General features: G+C 43.5%; 1 protein-coding gene across 1 annotated transcript in view; it reads right to left on the bottom strand.

Moving 5' to 3' along the window:
- Nucleotides 1-12,287, bottom strand: part of SUSD1 (sushi domain containing 1) — a 135,065-nt gene that overhangs the window by 29,219 nt on the left and 93,559 nt on the right. Inside the window, exons 13-14 of the mRNA XM_007449808.1 lie at nucleotides 6,424-6,520; nucleotides 1,756-2,014 (exon numbers count right to left, since the gene is read on the bottom strand). Coding sequence (XP_007449870.1) covers nucleotides 1,756-2,014; nucleotides 6,424-6,520 — 356 coding nt within the window. The remainder of the gene's footprint in view (nucleotides 1-1,755; nucleotides 2,015-6,423; nucleotides 6,521-12,287) is intronic.

The raw sequence follows: 12,287 nt of genomic DNA, 5'->3' as shown, positions 1-12,287 counted from the left end.
AGGGGAAGTAATAGCAATTCAAATATGTGAGTCCAAACATAAATTATTTCAAAGAACAAGCACGTATTCCGCTTAGCTGTACGAAAAAGAGGCATCAATGACATCACAGGAAAGTTCCCTATAAACTAGAATTCTTATCGAAACCTCCCACTTCATTCCCTTTGTGCCCCAAATTGATATTGATCCATATTGAAGCCCTAACCCCCAATGTGATGTTCTTTGGAGGTGGGGCCTTTGGAATGTAATTAGGTTTAGATGAGGTCATGAGGGTAAGGCCCACATGATGGGATCAGGGTCCATAAGATGAGGAAGACTGATCAGAGCTCACTCAGTCGCCACCACATGAGGACACAGCAAGAAGGCAGCTGTCTGCAAGCCAGGAAGAGGGTCCTCCCCGGGGAACCAAAGTAGCCTGCATCTTAATCTTGGACTTCCCCATCTCCAGAACTATGAGAAATAAATGTCTGTTGTTTAAGCCATGCAGTCTATGGTATTTTGAAATGGCAGCCCAAGATAACTAATACACCCTCCCAGACCAAAGTCGCAATCTGAGACAGCAGCTCTCTGAGCAATCTCTGAGTTGCACACATATGGTACTGCCAGTGTTGTCTATGTCTAGAAACACCAAGTCAGGATCTCTGGGTAATTTTCCAGCAAGGAGGCCTTGTCTAAGTCATAAACACCTTTGGAGCAAATTCAGGGCAATATATTCTGGACTTTAGTCTTCCAATTCTTAACCCCTACATAATTGCCACAAAACACCACCAGAACTTTTCGCTACTTGGACATATTCTTAGTTTTATATCAAGCATCATAATGGTGCATTTCACTTGTGTCCTATACAGAATTTAATTGCGTGTTTCAGTTTTAAATACGTGGTGAACCTTACATGCAAGATGGCTCAAATTCATCAGTCAAGAGATGTTTCTATTAATATTATTTTTTCTAGTTTCCATTACCAACCGATATGAATTGATACCAAACCTGGAGTCCTCCTAGGGCAACCATCACAATGTTTATTCCAGATCTTCCACCCCTGACTGACCCATCCAGCTCTTGCTATTCTGCTTGTCCAGCTCATTATATTTATTCATTCTTTTTTTTTGGCCACACCACATGGTAGATGGGATCTCAGTTCCCTGACCAGGGATCAAACCCACACCCCCTTGCATTGGAAGCATGGAGTCTTAACCACTGGACCTCCAGGGAAGTCCCCATCTATTCATTCTGTAATTAATATACCGTTTTATGTCTCAAGAAAGAACCAGCACTGGAAAAACATAGCCTTTCTAAGGATGGAGACAGGAGAGTGAGGCTTACGCAATAGCCAAGGAAATAACGGAAGCAGAAAATAGAGCCAGAAAATAGTGCTGAGCTTAACCTGCCCTTCCTTCTGGCTTCCTGGAGAATGAGGAGAGGCAGCAGTCTGGCAGGAGTATGGGGAAGTGACAGAAAGATCTAGATGTTCCTCTCCAACTCAGGCTTCAGCAGTGTAATAGGATGAGGGCATTCTTGAAGCTTAAGAAGAAGAACCCAAACTAGTTCAGTCCAAACAGGTCCCCCAGCAAGTTCAGAACATCAACCTCCAAAAAGGTTTCACCTGCTCATCCTCTTTAAAGTGAAAAGATTCAACACATTCTTATTGTTCTTACAAGCAGTGTTCATCTCAAATATTGGGAAAACAAATGTTCAGATATTTAAATTTCACATGAAGAGGAAAATATAGAATTCACAAGAGTTTTTAAAGAAATATACCTTATTCCATTCACTTGTGATTCGTAATATAATGCAGTAATCATTCCCTATTTTCAAGGGTGCATTATAATATTTCCCATAGTACAGCCTGTCTCCAATAGATATCTCTATGGCATCATCGGGAACATCCTTGGCCAGCAGTTCTGCCGTCACATATCCATCAGCACCAGAAGCATTGCTAAAGAATGAGGCAGCCTCTTCAGAATCACAAACAAATGTGCTTTGGAGGGCCAGGGGAAGCACTAACACCTGATATGAACTGGAAGAGAAAAGAAAATGTCTATCAGATCCTTGCTTGGGGGATTCGTTCATTCATTTATTCATATTTGTTGAGCACCTGCTATGAGATCAACACTTTTCTAGACACTGGAGATGCACCACTGGGTAAAAGTCCTTGCTCGTGTGGGGTTTACGGTCTGACAGCTCCCACCGCCATGGAACTCCAGTTGGAACCAACAGTGTTAATGCCAGATGACACTGGGTGAAGGATCTCTCCAAGTTCTGGCTGCAGATGGCTATCCGGTAAATCCTCTTTAGCTGAGAGAAGTTGCTGCACGTATAACTACCTGGAGTATATGTGTCTTAAAGTTGATCTAATCAGTGATTTTCACATGGGCAAATAAAGCCCAGCTGTGGAAAGGGTTTAGCAGTCACATGGAGGCCAAATGCCTACAAGAGTTAATGCACTAAGTCTGCAAAAAGGCTCCACGCAATCACATGGGGTACCTAAAACGGAACTCATGTGATTTACATTCCCTCCAGTTCACGTACTGATACCAAAGTTCCTGTGAAATGAATGAGAAGCATGGAGTACAGATCACCATGAGTTCCTCTAGTCTAACAATATCCTGAAAGAGCCGGAAAGGGAAAATCTCATATGTTCCCTAGATGCGGACAAAGAAACACACTAGCAATCAGGTGTCATTTTTGTCATGTGTTTTAGTATTATTTATCCCACCAAATACAAAATCTGTCAGTGAAAGGAAGTGTAAGAACAAAAACACTCTGAGAGACCTACTAGAGCATGGACTTGAGGATATGGGGAGGGGGAAGGGTAAGCTGTGACAAAGTGAGAGTGGCACGGACATATATACACTACCAAACGTAAAATAGATAGCTAGTGGGAAGCAGCCGCATAGCACAGGGAGATCAGCTCGGTGCTTTGTGACCACCTAGAGGGGTGGGATAAGGGAGGGTGGGAGGGAGGGAGATGCAAGAGGGAAGACATATGGGAACATATGTATATGTATAACTGATTCACTTTGTTATAAAGCAGAAACTAACACACCATGGTGAAGCAATTATACTGCAATAAAGATGTTAAAAAAAAAAAACACTCTGAGAATGAATCACGCCTTTCTTTTTATTCCCATCTATTCGGGACTCATCTCCTGCCTCTAGTATAGTAGGTGTTGGGATGTCTGCTTTTTCTATCAGGCTTGATAGCAGGGATTTGAATGATTTACTCTTTTTTTTTTTTTTAAGTTCATAGGGGTGCTTTTTTTTTAACATCTTTATTGGAGTACAATGGCTTTACAATGGTGTGTTAGTTTCTGCTTTATAACAAAGTGAATCAGCTATACATATACATATATCCCCATATCTCCTCCCTCTTGCATCTCCCTCCCACCCTCCCTATCCCACCCCTCTAGGTGGACACAAAGCACCGAGCTGATCTCCCTGTGCTGTGCGGCAGCTTCCCACTAGCTATCTATTTTACATTTGGTAGTGTATATATGTCCATGCCACTCTCTTCGTCCCAGCTTACCCTTCCCCCTCCCCGTGTCCTCAAGTCCATTCTCTACGTCTGCATCTTTATTGAATGACTTACTCTTGTATCATTGCAAATCCTTGCACAGCTCTTTGGCTGTGACCGATTCCTCACTAATGTTTCTTGAGTTGAAATTTCAGTAGAGAAGAAAAACGTGCATCAGCACCAAATACAATTAGGGTAATTTCCAAAACTCATTAGCACACATAATTCTATTTTACCAATAAGTATACGCTTCCTGCTCCGCATTCCTAATGCCCCATCTCCTGCTTCCTAAGAGCTCATGAGTTACTAGGTTAAGAAAAGGGAGTCCTCCCCAACAGCAGGTGTTGGATTTGGAAACTATCCACCAAACAGGCTCCCCAGATTCCCAGGTGTCCTCAGGCACCTGATTTCCACAAAGTTTCTGGGTTCACTTTCAGCATAGGGCTTTCTACAAAAGGGACAAAGTAAAGCCTGCAGGGCAATGAGTTGTCACTGCCATCACCAGTAAACATTTACTAAGCCTCCACTGCGGACAACGGAACACTTATAACAACAAACTTTCCTGGGGACTTGAAGACATCCCTATGAATCATGGCTGCAGGTAAGAAAGTAAATGGGCAGCAGACTCCATGCTGTCTGTAAGCACATCTTCAAGTCCCTCTCACCTTTCCATGTAGGTGGTGATATTCAAGTGCAAGTTCAAGGCTCACCTGAACTCTTTTGGTTCTGAACGTTGCCCAGTAGAGGCACCATTCATGACGCATAAAGCGGTATCCCCAATTAGCATGATCATAATCACCTGAGTTGCTTGACAATTGTACAAATTCCCAGCCCCCAGCCCAGACCTACTGAATCAAAATCTCCAGTAGAGTCTGAGAATTCATACAGCTGATAAAGCACCCCAGGTACACTTGTAATCTGGCAAGTGTGGGAGACACTAGCATTAAGAGGGCCCAGCCACAGGCTGCATCATCCACCCAAGATCACCAAGCTAAGGAAGGGAGTGTGGCCCCAGAGCCCCTGCTCCACCATGTGCCCAAACCACTGTCCCCTGACAACGTACAAGGCAGACTCCGGCCTGTCACACACTGGCGGTGCTGCTACCCCCAGCTCAAACCAGGTAGTCGGTCCAAGAAAACCCCCCAGTTGCCTGCTGGTAATTAGCCCCGATGATGTTGGGGAAGCAGTTGTGGCTGTTTAGAGCATGACTGCTCTGGAAGGACTTTCTCACCACCACCCTCCCTTGAATGACTCACAGATCTCCACTTCCTGTTTTGGAGGCACTGGCCAGCACAGAGCCACAAGGATAGACTGTCATTTGGCTTTTCTTTCTGCCTTACATAATCATCTGGCCTAAATATCACGTACGTCTTGCAAATTCTCTCAGGCAGTGAGATCACAACTTCTGTTCTCCTTATAGCAACAGAATTACAATGCCTTCCAGTAACTTGTCAGGAATCAAGAAACAGAACAACTTAGGCCACATCCATGCCTGGAAAGACTTTTGAGCACTTACTGAACTCAAACTAATAGATACAAAAAGCTCAAGTTTCATTACAAATGGACACATAATATCGATAGACTTTCTTTTTTTTTTCTTTGCGGTACGCAGGCCCCTCACTGTTGTGGCCTCTCCCGTTGCGGAGCACAGGCTCCGGACGTGCAGGCTCAGCGGCCATGGCTCACGGGCCCAGCCGCCCCGCAGCATGTGGGATCCTCCCAGACGGGGGCATGAACCTGTGTCCCCTGCATCGGCAGGTGGCCTCCCAACCACTGCGCCACCAGGGAAGCCCCTATAGACTTTCTTTTCTATAGTTCTGTGATACCTCACGAATTTTACCTTGATTGTACAGCAGGGTCATTAGACTGAAGGGTCAGGAGAGACATAGGCAGTATAAGTTAGGTCAAGGAAACAGGTTGTTGCCATCTCCTTGATTTGTTACTGTCAGTAAGTTACTCATCTCTCCAGGCAAACCTCAATTTTCCTCTCTAAAAAGGGAATAATTCTGCTTTCCTAATCCTGCCATGACCTTTGTGAATAAAAAGCTTAATTGCATAAAAGGTAGTCCAGCAACTGAGGTAAATTAATTCCATCCTAATACCACCTGGAGTCCCAGAAGCAGTTGTTAACAATGCAGTGTCATGCTCACAACTCAATACATGAATGAATTAAAAGAATTATCCAAATGACTCTTCCAGAAATCACTACACACATGGGAGTGGGGGAGGGAGAGGGTGGACGGGGAGTTTGGGGTTGGTTGATGCAAACTGTTACTTTAGAAGGGATAAACAACAAGGTCCTAATGGACAGCTCAGGGAACTATATTCAATATCCTGTGATAAGCCATAATGGAAAAGAATATTTAAAAAAAGAATGTCTGTACGTGTATAACTGAGTCACTCTGCTGTACAGCAGAGATTGTAACAACATTGTAAATCAGCTATACTTCAATAAATAAATAAATGAAAAAGAAAGCACTACACGCCCCCCAAGATCATCCTTAAATAAAGGAAAATATATTCTGTCTTTGGTAAATGAAATGATATTCCTGACCCACCATCACTAAAGGATGTACCTGGAGGCGTGAGTGCAAAGTGATAGCCTGACATGTCACGGGCACCCAACCAGTGCTCATCAAATGACCAATGGAACGGATTTAATTTCTCGAGCTCAGCTGCCCAAATGCTTTTCTCTGGTCCTTTACATGTCTCTCTATTCATTAGGGAGGGTGCTAGTTGGAATTAAAGGCCCAGTCTGTACCCAAGGAAAGAAAAAATGAGGCACTGACTGCACTGACTCAACTACTCCAGTGAAGCCACCTAAAGAGAAGTCTCCTCCTCACTCAAACCAAAGTTTTCAAAACACTCCATGGAGATCACTGGGCAGCCACGGAAAAGAGGCCTCTACTGACCTGATGGGTCCATTTTTCTCCTTGGCTTTCTTCAGTCTCAGGCGTGGTAAAGGCCCTCCGTGCACAGTGAAAAAGTCTACTTCCGGAAGGGGAGGCTCTGAAAACATGTTGAAAAGAAGAAAGGGGGTATGATCAGAACAAGCAGAAGCATGAAAAAAGTGGTCCTCATGGGGCATCAAGAGGAAAGTTTTCATGTAAGAAGAGATGAGCAAATTCAGACACATGCTCCGACACGGATGAATCTTGAACACATAAGGCTAAATGAAATAAGCCAGACACAGAAGGACAACTACTGCGTGATTCCACTTACATGAAATATCTGGAACAGGTAAATCCATAGAGACAGAAATAGATTAGAGGTTGCCAAGGGTTGAGGGGGTGTGTAGGAAATGGGGAGTTATTGCTTAATGGTCAACAGAGTTTCTGCCTGGGGTGACGACAACATTTTAGGAATAGATAATGGTGATGGTTTACAACATTGTGAATGCACTTAATGCCAATAAATTGTGTCCTGAAAAATAATTAAAATGGTACATTTTATGTTGTACATATTTTATTACAATTAAAGAAAAATGATGCCCCAGCACTGACAGATGGTGGATGCTGTGGGCATTTCAATTAACTTGGTAAATAGGTTCTTATTTGGTGGAGAGACCAGCTTATCAGACTTCTAGATCCTTTAGGAACAGTTTACTTATTATTATTATTATTATTATTATTATATATATATTTTTTGGCTGTGCCGTGCAGCTTGTGGGATCTTAGTTCCCCCACCAGGGATCGAACCTGTGCCCTCGGCAGTGAAAGCACAGAGTCCTAACCGCTGGACCACTGGGGAATTCCCTAGACTTCTAGGTCCTTTATAATCACACAGCTGTCTGTCCTTATCTTGCTCTCCCCAGCAACCAGATTTCCCAAATAGATATTCCACAGGCAGGAGAATGTTGGTTGATCAGCTGACACCAGCGTTCTAGCATCTAACTGGGAGTTATATTCATGGTATAAATGTACCAGCTGCCACTCTGCTTTGTGAGTAACACAGCTTACATGTGTTGGGCACACAACACATATACAGATGTGTCCTATATATGCCTCATCTCATTTAATCTTCTCCACAGTGCTATCAAGAGGATGAGATTTATAAAGGGAGGGAGGAAGAAAGAGAAAGAATAAAATATGAACACCCCCTCCCCTGAAATTCATCTGAATCCTGCCACAGTGAAATTAGTACTAAGAGGCCAAAATAGACACTCAAGACTCTATTTACCCAATGAGAAAATAGCTTTGGGGTGGAAATTCTCAATTCAAATTATAATAAATAAAAACTTAGACCTTCCTAGATAATTTTTAAAGCTCTACTGAATATGTTATTCATACACTGCCTTTCAACAAATATTTATTAGCCACCTCTATGCACCTCTATGTGAGGCTGGGAGAAACAGCTATGGAAGACATGGTTTCTGCTTTCCAGGAGCTCAGAGTCTAATAGTGGAGAAAGTCTTATAAACAGGCAGTGCTTGGAACTACGATAAAGTTCCACAAGAGGGTGGTGGGAGTGCAGAGGAAGAACACCAAGGGCAGGGGGGTGAGCCCATCAAATACAGAAACAGACATACGCAGGGGCAGGGGGTGACAGAGAGTGAGGGCAGAGACAGAACTGCGGGAGTTCAGTGTGTCCAAAAGGTTGAGTCCCAGCTGGGTAGAAGTGGGCAATAAAGTGAGACATGTTAGTATAGGTCAGATCTGAGGTCCTAGAAATAATGAAAAGCCATCTAACGATTCTTAGCAGATGTGTATTTTAGAAATACAATCTGGACTGCCTGTTGGAGGATGAATTGGAAAAGAGCAAAAGCACAGGTTCTCCAAAATCTAGGTAAGAAGTGCCTGAGGTCTGAAGCGAGTGATGGCACTCGGAAGGGAGAAGAGAGGGCAGATGGAGAAGACACGTAGGGCAGAGACGGAACAGAAGGTGGTGGAAGATAAGGAAGGGGAAGGAATCTGGGCTTTGGTTTTGGCCACTGAGTCAGTGGTGATGTCATTCATCAAGGTCTGCAGGGAAGGTTCAGACGCAGCTCACTTCTAGACCTGTTAAGTTTGAAGTGCTTGTGAAATCGTCCAGCAGGCAGTTAGAAATGCGGGTCTAGAGCTTAGGAGCAAACTGTGATGGTGATATGGAGTCAGTCATCAATAGAAGAGGCTACGGCTGCCCATGGGGGAAGGTATAAATGCGTCTGAGAAGAGATGAGGGCCTAGGGCGACCACCGGGAAACCCAGGCATCTAAAACCAGGTGGACGAGTGAGAGTCCCCTATAGTTCTTATTAAACAGTGCTAAGTCTAGAATTTCTTCCAAAGTCACCCAGAAACGCCACACAAATTGTTTTCCATAAATCCGTGGGTTTGTTAGGGAACAATCCCCCACCTACAGTTAAGACCTCACACTATGGTGTTGAAGGTCTATGCTGTTTCCAAGAGGTGTCCAGTAAGAGACTCCATAACTGACACTCCTGAGGAAGACACGACCAGCTCCCTGCAGCGGTAATGGGGAGAGGGGAAAATGCAGTTTAAAAAGCCCCTACCAGGTTCCCCAGGGAAATGTGAGCATTTGAGTACAGTAAGTCCCCTGCATACAAACAAGTTCCGTTCCAAGAGTGAGTCTGTAAGTCCAATTTGTTCGTAAGTCCGACAAAGTTAGCCTAGGTACCCAGCTAACACAATCGGCTATATAGTACTGTACTGTAATAGGTTTATAATACTTTTCACACAAATAATACATAAAAAACAAACAAACCAAAAATAAAGAAAACATTTTTAATCTTACAGTACAGTACCTTGAAAAGTACAGTAGTACAGTACAACAGCTGGCATCCAGAGGCTGGCATCGAGTGAACAGGCAAGAAGAGTTACTGACTGGAGGAGGGAGAGGGGGTGGGAGATGGTAGAGCTGAAGGATCGTCAGCAACAGGAGACGGACGGCAAGCCGTAGTTTCACTCATGCCTGACGCTGATGACACAGGTTCTGGTTCCTTGCTGGATTCAATTCTATCTACCCTCTTGAAAAAACGATCCAGTGATATCTGGGTAGTAGCTCTTTTTTTTCATCATAGATGACATGGTAGCACTGGATTGCATCCTGAACGGCTGTTGCAACCTTAGTGTACCATTCTACGTGCAGGTGCTGTGCCTCAAAAACTAACAGTGCCTCCTCACATAAAGGAAATCCCCTTGCCATTTCCTGCATCGTGAATCTCTTCAGTTCTTCAGTTACTTTTTCTTCCTCTTGTCTCTCTTCATTCTTTCTCTGGGCCTCCGATTCCTGGCGCTTCTTAGCAGTACCAGCTACATCACCGCGGCTTTTACACTTGCCTCTGGTCATCCTGGGCTTGAAATAAAGATACCGTACTACTGTACTCTATACAGTTCTGTACAGTAAAGTACGCAAAAGCACAACCACTTGCAGAGGATTCACGCATATGACAATGTACGCCAGACACGTGAACTAACTTACGTGATTGGACATGCGAATGCACGTTCTCATCCTTGAAAGCTCACAACTTGAAGGTTCATATGTAGGGGACTTACTGTATCTCTGCACTCAGCCCTTCAGGCTATCAATGAAATGCCCTTTCATTCATGATGTTTTGTCATCACAGTAAAGTAAGTGGTTTCTTCCCCACATTTCCTGTTTTCAGCCCAGAGGGAGATTAACTGTTTACTCTTTTCCGTGTGAGAACTCTCCTTAAGCTCGTTATTCCTCTGTTTGCTCTTCTCTGAGATTAATCATTCTAGGTCCTCTAATCTCTTGGCTAACCTTTTATTTTATTTATTTATTTAATTTTTTTTTTTTGCGGTACGCGGGCCTCTCACTGTTGTGGCCTCTCCCGCTGCGGAGCACAGGCTCCGGACGCGCAGGCTCAATGGCCATGGCTCACGGGCCCAGCCGCTCCGTGCCACGCAGGATCTTCCCAGGCCGGGGCACGAACCCGTGTCCTCTGCTTCGGCAGGCGGGCTCTCAACCACTGCGCCACCAGGGAAGCGCTCTTGGCTAACCTTTTTAAACCACCAGGTTTCTCACCCACCCCAGGAACAGCAGAACAAAGTGCTCGCCCAGCTTGGAGAAGGCGGGCCCACAGCAGGGGCAGGAAGGCCATCGCCTGCTTGTTCTGTACCACGCTGCCCCTTTTCAGTCCCAGCATCATTCTTGCCATTCTAAATGTGCCACTACCATGCAGTTGATTCAATCAACACGTGACTTCTAGACTGCTTTCTGCGCTGCCTGCTCAAGGCCTTCCCCACCTTAAAAACAGTCTGCCTTTTCTCTCGAATGTGAAAGCCTGGACTTCATCAGGCTGGCTCTTCGCCACATTTTTGAGTTTAAATAACCTGAACTTCCAGCCATATTTTCCAAGATGCTGTTTCCCATCCCCCAAACTACCGTCTATGGCAGACCTGCTCTCCTTTCCATCGGCTTCATTACTGATTTAAACCAAATCAGACCCAAGGCAAGAAATGGGTCGTGTCTAGGCTGGAGTTCTTTCACCCTGAGTATGTGAGATGAGGGGACATACTCATTACTACCCCTAGGTGTCAACAGTATCCATTCTCTACTAGAAGCAAGTGACAAAGGAAATTATGGAGGCTACCATCTGAGAAAACTTTGAAGAGTCAGGAAAAAAGCAATGAAGCAGGACTTGTCATACAAAATATTAAATATATTATAAATTCACAATAACTGAAATAGGAAGGTACAAGCACAGGATAGGCAAAGCAATGGAAGAAGCTAGACAATCGAGAAAGAGACCCAAATAAATAAATGAGAATATAGTGTGCGGCCTGGACAGTCATTCCAAAGGTGATGGGGAAACTGGCTTATCATCTGGGGGAAAAAAATTACCATGTAAATTTAGCCTTATACACTCATCTAAACAAATTCCAAATGGGTCTAACCTTCAATGTGAAAAGCAAAACCATTAAGAAGCATTTGAAAATAGTAGAGAATAAAAATTATTGATCTGATTTTCAGTGTGGGGAAGGCTTTTCTAGGCATGACCAGAGGCAGAAACTATAAAAGAATCAAAAGAATTGATTACATGAAAATTTAAAACGTCTAAATGTCAAAAAGAATATTGACAAGAAAATTAAGAGTAAATAACCTGGGGGTGTAATATGTATAACAAAAGATTAAAACCATTAATATGTAGGCAAACTATTAAAATCAATGAGAGGAAGGAAGTAACAGAAGTACAAATGTGTTAAAATTCCTCTAAAACCCATTAAAATGAACCAAAAAAAAAGTAAAAGAAAATTTTATCTGCACCAAATCTAAACAAAGGTCGCAACATTATGCTATAAACTTCAAGTAAATGCAAGGAACTAATACATATAAAAAATATATAAAAATAAAGACACCCAATGGTTCTTTTCTAATCCTCAGCATCTCCCCAACTGGACCACAGCCCCCACTCAAGGCATGATAAATTGAAATTGATGGCAATAGAGCAAATGGAACTTACACTATAAGTCATCAGATATCGCAAGGTGAGCTGCATCTCCCCCATCAATAAGGTTATGAGACTTGGCTTCCCAGGAAGAAGGAACTATCTTCTTTTTATCTTTATCTCCCCTTCAGCACTTGGCACCGGTCTTTGTACATAACCAATCAATAGGTATTCACTGAATTAAATTGTTAAGTTGCAGCATACCCTTCCCCCACTTCTATAACAGAAACCCTGTTTTTTAGGCTTCTGATATAAAGAAACTTTCCCATCCATATTTTGTAAAAAGCTAGCGTTAATATAGGAACATAACACATCCAGCCCATTTTCCTCTGTGGTGTAACATCTTGTCTCAGTGGGGCCTCAGCAGG

The sequence above is a fragment of the Lipotes vexillifer genome, unplaced genomic scaffold (assembly GCF_000442215.2).
Source record: "Lipotes vexillifer unplaced genomic scaffold, Lipotes_vexillifer_v1.1 scaffold230, whole genome shotgun sequence".
In the NCBI taxonomy this organism is placed as follows: domain Eukaryota; kingdom Metazoa; phylum Chordata; class Mammalia; order Artiodactyla; family Lipotidae; genus Lipotes; species Lipotes vexillifer.
This window is presented reverse-complemented; position numbering and strand designations above follow the sequence as displayed.